The sequence below is a fragment of the Boleophthalmus pectinirostris genome, unplaced genomic scaffold, assembly GCF_026225935.1.
Source record: "Boleophthalmus pectinirostris isolate CB_2022bp ecotype Guang Dong unplaced genomic scaffold, ASM2622593v1 HiC_scaffold_23, whole genome shotgun sequence".
In the NCBI taxonomy this organism is placed as follows: Eukaryota; Metazoa; Chordata; class Actinopteri; order Gobiiformes; family Gobiidae; genus Boleophthalmus; species Boleophthalmus pectinirostris.
In genome coordinates this window covers 14,363,093-14,380,019 of record NW_026571207.1, presented here as the reverse complement: position 1 = coordinate 14,380,019, position 16,927 = coordinate 14,363,093, and the positions used below count along the sequence as shown (strand labels likewise).

The window sequence follows — 16,927 nt, the reverse complement described above, 5'->3', positions numbered from 1 at the left end:
GCTCAAAAATACCAAAAAAAAACCCAGACATTCTGACTGCGAGTGTGGTCGCCTTTCCACAGACCTAACCTATAACTTGGCTTCGTTCGGTCTCCATAATGAAAGCAAAGTTTAATGCCGTACTATGAAGCATCTCAGTCGAAGCAATCACATTTCCATGGACAAAAGCATGGACCAAAATAGTTACACAATACACCTTCAAAATCGTTTACAGTAGTCCAAACCTAGCATCCTAATTTTGATGGTAATGAGTTATAAGCACTTTTCACAACTTGCAGAGGTCAGAGCAGGGTTTTGTCATCAAGGTAATGGTAACAACAACTAGCATGCTAACATTGCACCAGTCTTACTTTGTGACTCATGGGTGATATAAAATACTTTATTATTAGATGCAAATAATCAATTGCAGTCTCATTTGTAAACTAGAGCTGCTTTTTTGTGCTTTCTTAGAGACTGTATTAATTAGGTACCATAAATTTCAGACTATAAGCCACTACTTTTTTCTCACACTTTGAATCCAGCAGCAAATAAAACGATGTGGCGAATATATGGATGGATTCTTTGTTTGACACATTGTCCATTCATATATATGGTCTATGGTTAGGCAACACATCGTAGCCTGAGTTCAGAAAGTGCCGTTGTCTGTGCGGTTAACACATGGATCTAGGGTTCACATAAAGTTGCTACACTAGCTAGCAATATTGTCAAACTTCAGTAGCCGGACATCCACACATATCTGATTGAAAGAACTAGACGTGCTTCCGGGAGAGCCTGAAATCTGCTGAAATCCTATAAGACACTGACATGATAAAGACAAAGCAGCGGCTCTTTTCTGCAGGAGTCATGCGCTGTAGAGCGTGTGCAGAGACGGGGGTGTTGCGCTGAGGAAGATTCTAGTTTGATTGTGTTTTGAACTGTTATTTTGTGCTTCATACACATACCCTCCTCATGGAAAACACACGAAGAAATGCAGATGATGCAGCTTTTAAGTTAATGGCGAGTGAAGTGGCTGTCAAAGAAGGAAACAGAGCTTGGCATCAGTGAGTGAGATTCTGGCGACGGCAGAGTGACGAACTGATTCAGTGCAAAAAGACAACAAAAGCTTTCAGAGGCGATAAAAGCAGACTGTCCAAACATGAAAATGTTCTTGAAGATGTGGACACCTGTGGCTTATATTCAGGTGCAGCCTATATATGTACAATTTTAAAATTTTGTAAAAATTTCATGAATGCGGCTTATATTCCTATGCGCTCAATAGTCTGGAAAATACGGTATGTAAAACATGAATACATGATTACTAAAGTACAGGTTATGGGATCTGCTGTTGTGGTAATATTTTTATAGTTAGCAGGAAAATTATAATGAATAAATAAATAAAAAAGTTAAACATTTCGAATAGTGAACTGATTAAAAATGCAGCAGATAAAAAAATAAAAAATAAAAGTTAAATTCCAAATTAGGGTATAAAGAGATAGGGCATATTATTTATAATCTTCTTTAGTCTTTGATTATACTTACTTCTTTATTTATACCCAATCTTAGTCTTTATTTATAATTAAACCTTAACTTATACATAATAGTATAATTATTGGTATACTTCAAAATCATATCGAGATTTGGATTTTTGTTATAATCGCCTATCCCTAACTACTACTTTCCAACATTGAGCTCAGTTCTTCGTCAGTACCATGTATCTGACCCACAGTGCATGTTGTATGAGGTAAACTGGAGCACCTGGAGGAATTAGTGAGCAAACTCCAGAAAATGTCCACACAAGGTAAACACTCAGTTCTGTCTAAATAAATACATATTTCTAATCTTAGACAATGTCAGCAATCCAGTTGGAACTAGCTACTCCACTCTCTGCCTGTAAATATGTGGAGTATTATTTAGTCATTGGTCAACACTTCTCCCCACAGCGAGGTTGGAGTCATTTACCCAGGTTGTGCCGTCACTCCTCGCTGAGTTCATGGCTCCCTGGCTTTTCTCTCGTGGCCCTGCTCCCCTCGCGATGACGGAGAAGATAAGCATGCTGCATACCAAATCACTAGTTTAGCACAAAAAAGAGGTTCTGCTCAATAAGCCAGATGTAAATAATTGTTGAAAGCAATATAGGAGGCCGAGTCGAAGAGTGCGCCCAGTGTTTGGTTTGGCCGTGAACGCTGGAGCTAGGTTACATGCGGGTCCTGAAATGCCTTTTACAAAGTGTTGTTTAGGATTATTTGAAGACATGTGAAGTGTTTACCCATTTAAAGTAAGAAATATGAGCTTAAATGTGTCTAATTCTGTGTGAGTTTAACATGTTCCATACATATAGGGAAAAAAGTATTTAAACTTTGCTGCTGTCTGTGAATACAAACATCAGTGTTCTATTAAACGTGCAATGTGTTACTGTTTTGGTGGAGGGGCCACCATCTTGGAATCCTGGAATGTTCCACAGGCATTTAACTTATCAATATTTACTTTTTAAAGGTTTTTATGGCTAAAAAACAACTTGAAAAACATAGGTTCTCTCTGTGAGTGGGGTCATCTTACCATACAGTGGATCATTCAGGGCTAAGCAGTTACATCTCCAGACACAAGCAGGTGGCGTATTATCCTCCAGAGACGTTGCATAGTGCACCATTAACAAAGTGGAACAAAACTGTGTAAGACTAAATCTTAGAGTGTTAGAATATCAAAATGAAATCATGTTGCATGTTTAAATAAATACCTTTTTTATTCTGTTATTGGCTTTTTACAAGTACAAAGCATACAGCATGTTATAGTTTTATCAAAAGTGGAAAATACTGATGTTACATATGTAACAAATGTAAAAAATAAGTTTTCAATCTTACTTTCCCCGAAAGTAAGAACATACATTTCAGCATATGAAAATATCCATAAAAACATAGCTTAAGTTTAAGTTAATAAACAGTACAAAAATGTAGAAACCATACATGTCAAAGTAATGGACAAGAACTTCAACAAATGACACAAATGATTTCTTCATCAATTAAAAAAAATGTACACTTCATGTTTTAGTGGGGATCATGTTTACAAGATTCATACAATGATATTATTGCCCAAAAAACTTGGCTGGTCAGAACTTTCAGCAACACAAAACACCCATCACTCAACCTGATCTGCTCCATGTAGGCCAGAGATCCTCAAATGTCTGTAAGGCAGGGAATATGCAGAATCCTCACTCTTGGACAGTTTGGCCAGTCAGTTTATAATATCGCACCAGTGACATGATACTGTTTAGTGAGAGTTAGATTTTTTTTTTTTTCACTTTTATCTGCCATTATAACTCCCAGCTGTGAATGTGATAGAGGCATTACCAATAATACAACACAGATATGTTTCATTTAGATAGCATGGAAAGAGCTTTGCACTAAATTGAATTCAGACATGGTTTACTTTCACTGTGGGATTCTCTGTAAATAGGCCCCGTGGATGAATGCACAATTGTAAAGCGGTACAGCAGACTGGTAAACTGTTCCAAGGAGATTATTGACAAACCATGGGAAATGTGCTGTTGTCTGCCTTACTGCATTAAAAGTCGTCTACTTTGAATCACGTAAAAATAGTCCAATGTTCTCAACAAATATACAGTCTTTTGAAATGAGAACATCACCATATTCTACAGCTCCTTAATAAATAGTCTCATACATATTGCTCAGCTTCTCCTTCATTTAGGATGGTGACTGAGCCATCCCCACTGTTCATTTCAATGTCTTTTGCTGCTGCGTTTTCAGGAAGCAAAGCTAAGTCCTTGAACACGTCAGCATAATGTCCAAAGCCTGGGCCCCAGTGTAGGAGATTGTCCCAGTTGAAGCCCCCGGCCTGTTGGCCCAGTTTGTGTGGCAGGGTGTGGTGCTGCTCCGTGGGCACATGGGGAATGCCCGGCCCCCCCTCTGCTCTGCGGCTAGAATAACGCCGCTGCTTGAGTCTGCCGCCGTACTCTTCATCATCGGCATCGGACTCATTGACCTGTGAGAGCTTGGGCACTCGGGAGCTGTAGGATACAGGCTTCTCCCGGTCGTACTCCATTTCAGAGCAGGTGAAGGAGTCGTGTGAATCGCTCTCTGAGGAAGACTCCGGTGCAGGGATCCCGTCTGCTGGGTTACGCACCCTGGACAGAGGCCTGCGGCAGTCGTCCTCGGAGCTGGAGCGGCCGTGGTCAGCACTGCAGATGCTGGGGTTACGCGGCCGAGGAGTGTTGAGGCGCTCCACCTCCTCGATGGACAGGCCCACTGGAGGTCCTGTCTCCAGAGGGATCTGCTCGATTGGCTGCTTGAGCCGACTGCCCGGGCGGGACGTGTGTCCATGCCCAGCCATGGTCTGCGGGCTCTTACTGCGGCGGCCCAGCCGTGTGGCGTAGTTGAACATGGGAGGAGGGGGCTCATTGTGCAGATCCAGGGGGCTGCCTTCTCGCCTGCACAGGTTGAGTTCTCTGGTGGGAGTGTTGCGGTAAAAGGAGGAGGGCTTGGTGAAAGGTGCTGGAGAGTGCCTAGACAGAGGGTTGGGTGTGGGGCATGCAGAGTGGGAGTGGCTCAGAGGAGTAGACCTGAGAGCCTGGGTGTACTGGGGCTGGTAGGTGTAGCTTGTAGCTCCCAAAGGCAGAGGGGACTGCCGAGCAAAGCCCAGAGGACTGTGTCTCTGGATAGAGAATTTAGGCGTGTGGCTGCGGAACTGTTTGTAGTGCTGGATAATGTCAGCATCTGATGGGGCGATGCTGCTGGCATTGTCTATGTCATAGTGTTCAATGTCTGGTTCAGGACCGTTGCAGGGGGCACAGGGGGCACTGGGGATGGTCTCGTTGTTCTGAGGAATGTCTGTTTCATCATAGATGAGGTATGGGTTCTCCCTCTCAATGATGTCGGGCTTGGGGTTGCCCTCAGGCTGTTTTCGTACCGTCATGTCATCTCCGTACGGTGGAATATTGTCTGGGTCATCAAAGGCCACATTCTCACTTCCCTTCTTCTTCTTCTTTTTCTTCTTCTCCTTGGGTTTCTTCTCCTTGGGCTCTTTTGGCACTTTGGTCTTGTTGCGGCCCTTGCAGTGGTTGCACAAAATGAGGCTGAGCACCACTAAGGCCAGAACAGTGGCACAGCTGCCAACGATGGCTGGCACTGCCCAAATGGGCAGGACCAGGGACTCTGTGGTGGGACTGGGGCTGCATACAAAGCCTCCATTGTTGGCTGTTTTGCAGACAGTTCCTTGAGGGCACTGGACACCCAGGCAGGCCACAAGGGTCTCGCAGGTCTGGCCTGTGTAGAACTCTGAACAGATACAGGAGAAGCCAGCACTGGGGTCAGGCACACAGCTCCCGTGGTTCTGACAGGGGTTTGAGGCACAGTCACCAGGTGGGACACACTGGTAGGTGTACCACTGGTTCACACACATCAGGCCGTCCCAGCATGGACTACTCTCACACAGGTTGGGACCTCTGCAGCCAATCTTCACAGAAGAGCTGGTCTTGGTCAGGCTCACCAGGCTGTGCTCTCCAGTAAAAGGCAGGGTCTCCCCATTGTACTTCACATAGGATAAGCATCCATCAAAACCTGTAAAGAGGACATGTGGGTTAGACAACAGCTCAGATCATGTTCTGTTAGGAAACCCTAGAAACAATAAAATACAAATATCAAATAGTTTTATACTATTATACTTTCTTAAAGTAAATATACTAGGAAAGTATATTTTAGCTTAAATATCCTGCTGTGTTGAATAAAAGTCTAATTCAATCTGTTTGCCTTACAGCAATGCTGCTCCTTTGTAAATAGAATGTTATTACATTTATCCCAGTGCAAATGAAATCCAGTTGGCTTTTTCATTAGCTCATGAAAAGTGAGTACACAAATAGGAGGACACAGTCTGAGGTAAGGCCTGCCACAGATGTTCGTGCACAAAATATGTTTGTTTTGAAATATGCCTCAATCCTTGTTTGAAGGAGGTCAACAAATCATCCAAATAGTGCATTTGACCATATTAGTCCATAGTTTTAGGTTAGCTCCACCTCCCCTCATGTTGCATGTTTGGAATCCACAGCTTTCCACTTTTGCAAACTTTCTCCCAGGACAAGCCAATAAACCACCCATCTGTGATTAGAGCCTTCTACTGTGCATGTATATTGTGCAAAGGACATCATAACAGAGGCAAAAAGAGAAGTTAAAGCCACACTAAGTGTTGTTGGATATCTATATATGGTCAGCAGTTTACGCTGCAGAGTTATAATTCATTTTGGGGAAAAAAAAAATAAAAAAATTCCAGCCTGACTTAAAGGTGTCCAGGCTTCTGGGAGCTTTGTCATAAACAGTGCAGTTCAGGGTAGTTCACATATTGTCCACACTCTAATTTACTAAGTGGAGGAGGCAGATGCAGGAGTTTGAGAGCTCTACCATGGAAACACAACTCGAGATGTGCACTGGGGTCAACACACAAGTCAAACTTAGAAGATACAACTACAATTCTAAGTCCCAGGCAGTTTGTAAGGATAATAAAAGAAGACATAAATATTCTTTTACAAACAAGCCATGTTTTCATATGGACTGTTTTTGGAGAGTATATCAGACCTGAGGACAGCCCATATAGATCACCATGGGACACTCGAAACATTAGATCAAAGACACATCAGCACAATAGTTAATGTTGGGCCGATGGTGCAAAGAACTCAACGTATTCCCACGGTGAGTTTGCAAAATTTTGAACATATGCACATTTTGTAAATTTGTTAAATATTTTACATTTAAATTTGTTCTAAAGTAAGTTACACAGAGAACCTTGAATTGATACAAATTTAGTTTTAACATGAACTTTTTATAAATGTTTTGTTCTTTTTGTTTGCAAATGCCAGTATCTATATATTATGATCTCCTCTCACCTGCAGCGGTTTTCTGCTGGGCTGGTCCAGGTGGGATTCCTCCGAGTGAGAATGTGAGTACGCTGAGACCACCAAAGTCCTGTGTGGTGTGCTGTATGACTCTGGGCTGAGCGCTGTCCACCAGAAGCACTGTTGAGGAGCCATTCTTAAGCAGCTGCAGGGTATGCCACTGGCCATCGGACACCAGCGCGTCCGCTACCGTCCTTTCCACTTTGCCCACCACCCCCGCGTCCGAAATGTAGTGGATGTTGCCATTCCTCAACTGTGGAAAGAGTATAGTGTGCAGGTGAGTTTTTGAGAACATTTCATATATTGTTCATTTTCTACATTTTTTTTTTTCACTGTTGCTTCGTTGCTGCTTATTTGTCAAGTGTCTATGTCCAAAAAGGTGCAGTATTATTATTATTATTATTATTATTATTAGTAGTAGTAGTAGTAGTAGTAGTATTATTATTATTATTATAAATCTTTACTTGTACATATACATATACACAGTCTCTTGCTATTTTGGCTACTTGTTTAGAACTTAATATTACCATTTATATTTTTTGTCTTTGTTATTATAATACATTGTAATGTGTGAGCTACTGTGTCTAAATAATTTGCCTTGTGGATCAATAAAGTTTATGAAAAGTGAAATGGGAGTAGAGAGTGGATGAGACATGAGACATTGAGCCAATTGTTGGAACCAAGAACTGATCTCAAACCACAAAATTTGACATGGCATTTGATTGTTTATGTGTTTTTCAAATTGTAGTACGCAAGCTTGTTTAGGTGGTACTTGGACAGCTCTTTCTCAGTTTGTGGGTTTGCATAGTTTAGAGTAAATTTTATACATGTTTTTGTCCTCATTTGACTAATTTCTTGTTAGAACTACAGTGGACATGATGCAGTCCAGTTTTCAACGTGGTTTGGCCTTATATTAGACATGGAACAGTCCTATAATACTTGATTTAGATAGTGGTGGTACTCCGGAAAGTCAAGCCACAGAATACATTATTGATCCCAGTAGGGAAATTATTGGGGCAATCTGTCTGTAGTAGTGGACAGTCACAGCTATAGTTTAGCAGCCCAAGACCCACCTCCAGATCTTGAGCTACTCTTGGTCAGGACTACCTTAGCTGGATGATTTTGCCTACTGTGCATGTTTTGGGTTGATGTAGGAAACTGGCATGCTTGAAGGAAACCCACCCACACACATGTACAACATGCAAACCCTGCAAAGGAAGCCTTAATACTGCTTGGGAGTTGAACCCAAGACCTTTTTCCATGGAACGCTAAAAATTAACCTAGCGTAACTCTGCAAAAATGTAATTTATTTTACACTGTATCTAAGAGACTTTTGGACTGCACGGTCATGTCAACACATTTAGGTCTAGTAATATATATACATATATTCGGAGCATTTTCATGGTGATGTGAAGCAAAATTGCTACATGTGCAGAAAAAGAGCATTATTTTAACATTTAGACATGCAACTACCCTAATGTGCACAGTCAACATAAACTTGGACTCCAGATCAATGCAATGAAATTTAATGTAGCATCCATCATGAGCGACGAGAGGAAGTCTTCTTTCAGTCCCCACAAAACTACAACCACAGGGCCTTCAGAATCCGCTGTTGAGGTCACAGATTGAAAACAAGAAAGCGGCTGACGTCCATAAATCTCTCCCCCCAGCGGGACACAGCGCAATTCATCATGTCCTCGCAACTTGTGTTTAGCAATAACGACTCAGCCAGATCAGAAGCGCGTGACCAACAAACTCAGAGTCACAAAAACGCCCACTTTTGAAAAAAATTCAAAGAACCCGGGGCGCCTTAAAAAGAAATTAATCAAGCTCTGTTTGGCATGGACAACAAATGTAGGGCTTATGGAGGGTATGGTAATCACATATGCGCACTCCCTATTTGGATGGAAAAGAGATCCCGCTCCCTTTGCCTTTTAAAAGACCCCAAAATCAGCAGTTGATAAGTTGCTTCCGGAACTATTGATTTAGAATGGGGAAAAGGGGAAGCCCCCCTTTGCCAAAAAATACGCAGCGTTTAAACCTGGAAAAACTATTACCGGCTTTATCTATTAAACATCTTGCTGTTAATATCACCGTATATAACATTCCGCCTATAAACCTATGTACATGGACTGTGTGTATTCCCCTAGCTGCTTTATACCTTTTCACTTTCATTGCGTTTGTGATTTCTTGTTGGACCGAGGGAGCTGGGGGAGTGCTGATTTGATGAGTTGCGGAGAGCCGTGAGATGGATTCATAAGGGTAGACTAGGAATGCGCGTGTGATAGCAAACAAGCAAAGAAGTACTGGTTTAGTGGCATTGGTGATGGAGGGTCTAAAAGGGAAGATGGAACAGCATGAATGAGTGTTTGGGTGGCTGCCCAGGAACAGTCAGAGGCAGAGGGGGAAAGCAGAGGAGCGGAGCTAAAAGGAATGGAGAGAGAAAAAAAAATCGGTTTACAGTAGATGCTAGCGGTGGTTGGAAGATTACACACAGATATATAGACATGTTTGCGCGGATTACATACAAACAAAATGGAAAGTAACCTTGCAGATCTAAACACTAGGGGCTCTCACTCCTCATGTAGCGTACATGTGTATGCTTTCACTGGATTTGCACACATGTGGCCATAACTAAATGATTTTGGTGACAATGTGTCATCTGGCGGCCATATTTGGAGCTCTTTGGGTTTGAGATGTGAAATGGGAAAAAGCTGTTTCTGTGCAGTTGCTGATTAGTAATCACGAGCTAATTATAATTTTGGTGCTGGCTTCCAAAAGTGTATGGCCAGGACACAATGTACCTTTAATAGAGCTTTTGTTCGATAATCAAGCAACAATGGTATATCTTGTTTACCCAAATAAAAATATTTTGTTTAAAGCGATTATACTTGGATTTGATCTCTGCTTTTGTCTGATGAAGATTAGATTTATTATATAGGTGTGTGCGTGGGTATTAGATTGCAGGGACTAATATATTTATACACACAATATAAATACACGTCCTTTATTATTAGATCAACATGGTTTTAAAAAGTTCAAATGCATTATGTTTAAAGGTGCACTGTGTAACTTTCCGGGTGGTTGGTCCGTTACCATGGAGATGTACCATATGTTTCAGACTATAGGTCGCACTTTTTTTCATGGTTTGTGTGGTCCTGCGACTCACACTCCGGTGTCACTTATATATGTTTTTTCTTCTTCATTGCGCATTTTTTGGCTGGTGCGACTTATACTCTGGAGCGACTTATAGTCTGAAAAATACGATAGTTGCTTTACCTGAAATTTTGCACAGTATGGTATTAAACGTATCTGTTTACACGGAGACAAGAACCAAGCCAATTTACATGTCAGATTTGTGGAGAGGTGGGCCGTTTATAATAGAATGCATATTTTCAAGGTATAATTTAATCGTAAAAAAAACCCCAAAACAAAACAAAACCCCTATAATTAAATAATAAGCAAGTTTAATGCCATACTGTGGAACAGTCCCACAAAAGCAATCACCATAGCATATCTTCATGGATACAACCAGGTGCTGAACTCTTACCAGAAAAGTTACATAGTGGACCTTTAAGTTTTAGGTTAAGGTTAGACAATTAGTAACTATGGATAAGGTCAAGTTCTGTCTCAATGTAGTGTCCCCCCAAAAAATCATTCTGAGCTTTCATCATGAAACAATGGCACTTCAGTATTTTTGTTCAATTAAAACAACTGAATGACTAAACACTTCTTATTAATACAGAATATCTAAAAAAAAAAAAATCTTGGTAATGTTTTTGTCTGTCTCTTGAGAGACATTAAAAGAGAGGTCAAATGCAGAGGAAAAAGTTTACCTTATACTTGCAAAATGTACACAATTACGTAAACTTGAATTAATGAACTCAGAAAACAAGACCCTTCAGGCCACGAGTACCAGAATGATTCATTTATTTGGTATTTGTTGGTTTTTTTACCTGTTTGACTGTCCAAGGCCCTTTCAGACTAGACAAGGACACAGCACAAACTCCACTGACCCTGCTCTGCTGCCACATGAACACTAGAGACTAAGTAGCATTCCGAGCACATGTGGAAATCCTGTCAGAGTGTCTTGTGTTGTCTAATTACCTTGACAGTGGTGTAGTTGCTGCTCTCCTGCACGTGGAGCAGTGTACCACTCTTGCTGCGAGTCCTGAACTTGACCTCTAGGCTGCTGGGGGCTCCAGGGTCAGGGGTCGCGACCTGTAGGGCCTGTCTCAGCAGCACGTCTCGTTTAGGGCCCTGCTTCAGAGAGTAGTCAAGGCGGCCGGTTCCATCCAGAGAGAGGGCAGTGTCTGGGGTGATGTCTAGGTAAGAAAGAGAGGAGGAACAACAGAAATTATATAAAGAGATATTGAGCGTGTTTACTAGTACACAAAAATCTGATTCTCTGGCTATCTGATTTCTAAAGTTACTAGACTATTGAAAAGTAATGTGAAAAGCTGCATCTTTTGTGAGTAATCTGACTTCTTTTTGATTGTTGACACCTGAAATTACACAGAAAGTGCACGCAAATGAGGCAAAGACAAAAATTCTAAAGTAAAAGATTAAAAGAGTTATTTTAAAATTCACAGAAATTTCCTGATTAACTGACATGTCATAATCATATTTCTCTTGGGCATGTAAACACACACCAAAAGTTCCAATTATTAGGTAATCTGATTTTTATTGGCAATTTAAATGTATGCATTAAACAATTTGTTTTAATTTAAAGGTCTTATATAATGTAAAATTTACTCGTTGTGAGTTTTAGCCACATTAAAATGTTGTTATCTCCACAAAAACAAAAAAGTGGAGTTGTTTTTTGTTTCATTCAGATATGTCTGTGTAACTCTTTATTGTTAGTCTGTTTATATCTTCAGTTCCAACTTATGATGCTGTGGTAGTTTTCAAGTTAAATGCTACTTTTTACCTTTGGTCATTTCAGGGGCTGAAATGATCCAAATGATTCTAGTGAAGGGGTATGGAGTTTAAAAACACAGTGGAGCACTTCCTGTATTGCCACAGGACATCACAAAGTGGAAAAGTGTTTTTCTTTTTTTTTCTGAAACTCATCCTAAATGTACAGACTTTGTGTGTTAAACATGTGTGAATGAAACGAATCACAACTCCGGGTATGTTTGAGATGAAGACACATTAGATCAGAAAATAGCGCAATACAGGTTTGTTATAACAACTTGTTTTGGTTGTCAATTCTATCTTTATATTTATAGCCCTTTCTGGTTAGGAAAACTTTACAGATCACTCATCCTTCAGCCAACTTGGGTGGAACGGCCACAGCAACAGGGATCATCCAACTGTGGATCATTAGCCATGATTTTGGTGAGGGTTACCTAACTGACATTTAGGGTGGTGGTGGAAAATGGAGCATGAAGAGATTACCCACCCACACGAAGAAGAAGAAAAACATGCTAACATGATACCCGCTCAACCACTGTGTCTCCATGAGTTAACATTAAAGCTGAACTGTGTAACTTTTATAATGGACAATCCACCATCTGCTTGTCTCCATGATAAATTTGCTATTGCTTTGTCTGAGTGTGCAAGACTCAGCCTTTCTATTTCCATGGAGTCAAGAATGCCATCAGGCAAAGTTATGGGTCAGATCTGTGGAGAGGCAAGCCCACCTCAAATAAGAGCAATGTATCATTCTTGGCAACCCTAACTCATGTAAAGTAAAAACATTATACACATGATACAGTATTGTAACCTCAACCAAAAACGTTGAGCAGTGCACCTATAAATTTTTGAAGATGTCTTTGCACTATTTCTCAAGAAACAGCAAGTTAGCTTTTGACAAAATCCACTTGTTTCATTTGACAAATGAGTGCAGCTAGGAGCAGTGTGTGTGTGTGTGTGTACAATGCATTTACAGTACCTCGATGTTACAGGTCATTGTGTTTTTCTATTTTATAACTATAACTCTATTTTGCAATTCCCCCCCCACGCATCTTCTCTTTCACATTCGCACAATGAAACACATGCTTGTAATAATATCTTGCTTTTTATTACAGTTAAAACAGCACTTCTTTTTTGCCTAAACGCTGAATCGCACAGTTCCCACCAGTTTCAGTATTTCTTGTGAGAGCCGTGCTTGTTCCCACAGACAAAATGAAAGCTGAGAGACAAACGCGGTCACAATAAAAGCTCAGGATCAGACACAGGAGCTGCCGTTCCCTGGATGTGTTGGTGCAATATCAGCCTCTGAAGTCGGCACATTTTCAGATTTAAATACACAAAGGCTTTGATATTGCAAACGCGGCGTCCTATATTAAACCACTTTTTGTTGACTCAAGAGAGAGGAACTTCATAAATAACCATGATGCAATATTCCTTAGTAAGTGCGCTTTCAGCTAACACGTCACTTCACAGTTGCAGACTTGAAACTGACTGAAAAATCTGCATTGTAGCTGATAGCTGTTTATGTTATCATTTGGTTTAGGTGGTTTGGTTCTCAAGATGATTATTTATTTATTTAAAACAAGGACAGTGCACAGATGCTCTATAACAGATGTGCTACAAGCTACTTCTGCAGTCCTTGGGCACACTAAACCAGAATGATCCTTATTTGGGTTGGGCAGCCTCAATGGAGATCCAGCTGTTTAAAACCTAAGCAGATTCTATCTGATCTGAATCATCAATACCGAAACCAAAGCACCTGCAGCCATTCATTAATAAGTGCTAGTGCAGCCTCTGCAGCTCTAGTGAGTTAAGACACTGGCAACCTGCCTGTGCAGCCAGTCCCTTCTATCTTCTGTTCAAATTCAGAAGGGTCTGGAACTGGACCACACAGCGTGAAAATCTTCCGTTGCAAATGGAGATGATCCGACCACAGCTACGAATTTGGAGCAAGTGTCTCTTAAATGTGGAACATATCGCCTCTCCAAAATTCTTGTATCATTCAGGAAAAAAACTAGAATTTCTTTTACCTGAGTTAAGTAAATCTGAAGCAAAGGGACCAGACGTCTCTCTGAATGGTTAATCCACCTGTCAATCACACACTCTGAAATGGGGGAGACAGGATACAGCTCCAGATCCACTCATCTTTGTAAAGTTTTGGCAAAGCATGTTGTTTTTAAATTATAGACTACATGCTGTCCCTTTAATATTATCACCTGCAGATTAATAATTTTCCTGTCTCCATGGGCTCTTCCTGTTATGTGTGCAGGAATCTATGAATCCTCTACCAAAAGAAAGTTCTGAAATTCTTGTATTGATATAGCAGTCGGTTGTCATTTTTCTCTCAAATACTCAAGTTCCAGACCATGTTTAAAATGTGAACTGTCAACTAAAATGATTATTGTAAAACATTAAAACACAAGCTGATATTGCAATATAAAATTATGCAATCAGGCAGTATTTTTTTCTAATTTGCACAGATGGAGCACAGACTTACATTTCTCACAGAATTTGCCCGTGAATCCGTCCACACACTGACACTGCTGCCAGGACCAGTGATCCAGACAGGTGCCCCCGTGTCGGCAGGGGTTGGCTGTGCAGGCTCCCTCCAGTCTTGGACATCTACGGACAAAATAGACAAAATAGTAGACAGCTTGACAAGTCAGACACAACCAGGGCGGTCTAAGACTGAGCAGTAGATGAGTAGTGATTTCTTTTTTCCTGTACACCAATAGAAAAACGCCATAAAGGACCCCAGGGGATTAGCATATTAAAAGATCTGTCCTCGCCTCACTATTCATCGTAACTGAAAAAATGTCCAAATTCTGGTCTCTCTCATCAAAGAAATCTGCCATGTATATAAAAAACACATCTTTTCAAGAAGTCTCCGGAGGGTTTGTGAGTGTGAACAATGGCCCCTAGTGAGAAGGTGATGGAGGACAGACAGATGGGGTGAAGAGGGAGCAGATATGAGGGTCAAGTCAAAGAGGCCTTCCCAAGTGGGCAATACTATACTACATTAAGAGACGTATATTCCCAAATATATGGTTAAATACATGATGCTGCTACTGCTGATTGTTTCCTTGCTGAATGGAATGGGTTAGGTTTTTTGTAAGCAACACATTTGGTTGTAGACACAGTTGATGTTTTACTTTGCTTGTCATTTTCTTAAAATTTACCAAGCAGAAGAGACCAATAAAGATACTACTGGCAACACTCACTGTTAGCCTGTGAATCATATTTTTTGACATTTTGAGCCTTTTGTGATTTTATTTGAGACATCACTTTATAATAGCTACACCTAAATTAACCTTAATAAAGCACAAACAAAGTTTTAACAAGTCTCACTGTTTAAACATTTCTTTAAAACTACAGGATGTAACTTTTTTGCCAAAAATAACTTTTTAGACTAAAATAAAACCATGTTTTCTCATTTTGGTTGTGTTTATTGGACCAAAAAACATATGTGCTATTACTGTGTCTTAAATCTCCATAAATCTGACTCTTATTTGGCCTCCTCCTGCTTGTTTCCATGGAAATGTTGTTCTTTTGGCTGTAATATTCAACAGTATGGCATAAAACACATGAATCTCTATGGAGAATGTTCCAAAGTAAGTTAACTTTCTATTTCCATAGTCACCTCCAAAAAGTTACAGTACATACTGTACCTTTAACAATGATAACTGCATTGTCCTATATTTTTAGTTTAGTCAAATAATAACTATTGTGTCATATAGACAAGATGTGGCACTTATTTAGAGCATAGTTGCTAGAAAGCTGTTGAAATTAACACATCTGCTGCCCATTTTCCAACCAGGAAGTGAAACTATAAACTATCTCTCTCACGGAAATCGTATCAAACTGTATAGCAAATGTATCTGTAAAGACAATATTTCTTTCCTTCCAATCTACTAACCTGTCCAGTATTCCCCGTGATGCCAGTGCCTGACTGGGCTCGAGGGGGCGCCCATTCACTGCAAACTCCATGATGCATCCCACGAAATCATGTGACGCCACCTGACCCCGACGATGGAGGATGGACTCTATGGAGCGGACACCTCCAACAGACAGTCTGTTGGGCTGCACATCCAGAATCCTGTGAGAACACACAAAAACAAGAGGTGTTCAGTATTAGCACTAATATTTTGTAGCTGTAATTGCTGATACAAATGACTATCAGACATATAACCATACTTTTGGCAGACTTAGATAAGCAACATCTCATTTATGGTGGGCATTTGATTTTCAGGAATTCTAGCTTATTTGATCTTCGCAGCATAAATAAGCGCCTTGAATCTCCAGTAACTTTTACTTTCACTTTACCATAGTGGACCAAAACAATAAAACATGTGCTACTCCATTATAGAGGACCCATAATTTCTCATTGTTGCTCATCTAAAACGACTGAACACAGATCCAAACACATGTTTAAGATCTCATGCAGTTGAATGCCTCTCCTTCTATGCACCTGTATGTATATAAACAGGACTACACTGTTAGATGCAGCGGGCACCCAAATAACAATCAACTTATCCAAATGTGTAATTGGAATCTGGGGGAATCCTCACCTCAATCATAATTCCCAAGTTTACCCACATTTTGATGAATACATTTAAATTGGACAAGGCCAGTTGTCCAGTTTTCCTGATGTGCATGTTAACATAATGACCTTCTCCGCAGAGGTATTCACACACGGTCATGCTTACATACGAGACGACGCAGGTCACTGGGTTTCACTACACCATGGTCCCGGGACCCTTGCAAAATAAACATCGAGCCCTGCAGCAGGGCCCTCCCTCATCTGCCAAAGCCATCTCCCACTCTGGCTATCGCAAACGCAGCTCAGGTTTTCCCCCATTAGAGCGGACTCTCGGGCTGGCTTCTCCTGAGTGTAAAAGCAGCTAGCTCGGGCTAATTAAATGAACGTTTACATGATATCTATATTTACAACAGATGACTTCACTGCAGTTCTAGGTCAGGGGCGTCATCATGGGGAAGGTATGCGCAAAATGTGTCCAATTTAAGGCAATTAGTGGAATATAGACGCTTATAGTAAAATGGGTGAAAGACTGTTTGAGTGAGTATGGACAGATGGTAGAAATGTTAAGTGCTGTTAACATATGGTATGTTTAGGAC

At 40.7% G+C, this 16,927-nt stretch overlaps 1 protein-coding gene across 1 annotated transcript in view; it reads right to left on the bottom strand.

Moving 5' to 3' along the window:
• Nucleotides 1-2,763: 2,763 nt before the first annotated feature.
• Nucleotides 2,764-16,927, bottom strand: part of fat4 (FAT atypical cadherin 4) — a 206,996-nt gene continuing 192,832 nt past the window's right edge. Inside the window, 5 exon segments of the mRNA XM_055159457.1 lie at nt 2,764-5,549; nt 6,866-7,127; nt 10,982-11,199; nt 14,289-14,413; nt 15,708-15,887. Coding sequence (XP_055015432.1) covers nt 3,649-5,549; nt 6,866-7,127; nt 10,982-11,199; nt 14,289-14,413; nt 15,708-15,887 — 2,686 coding nt within the window. The 3' untranslated portion in view covers nt 2,764-3,648.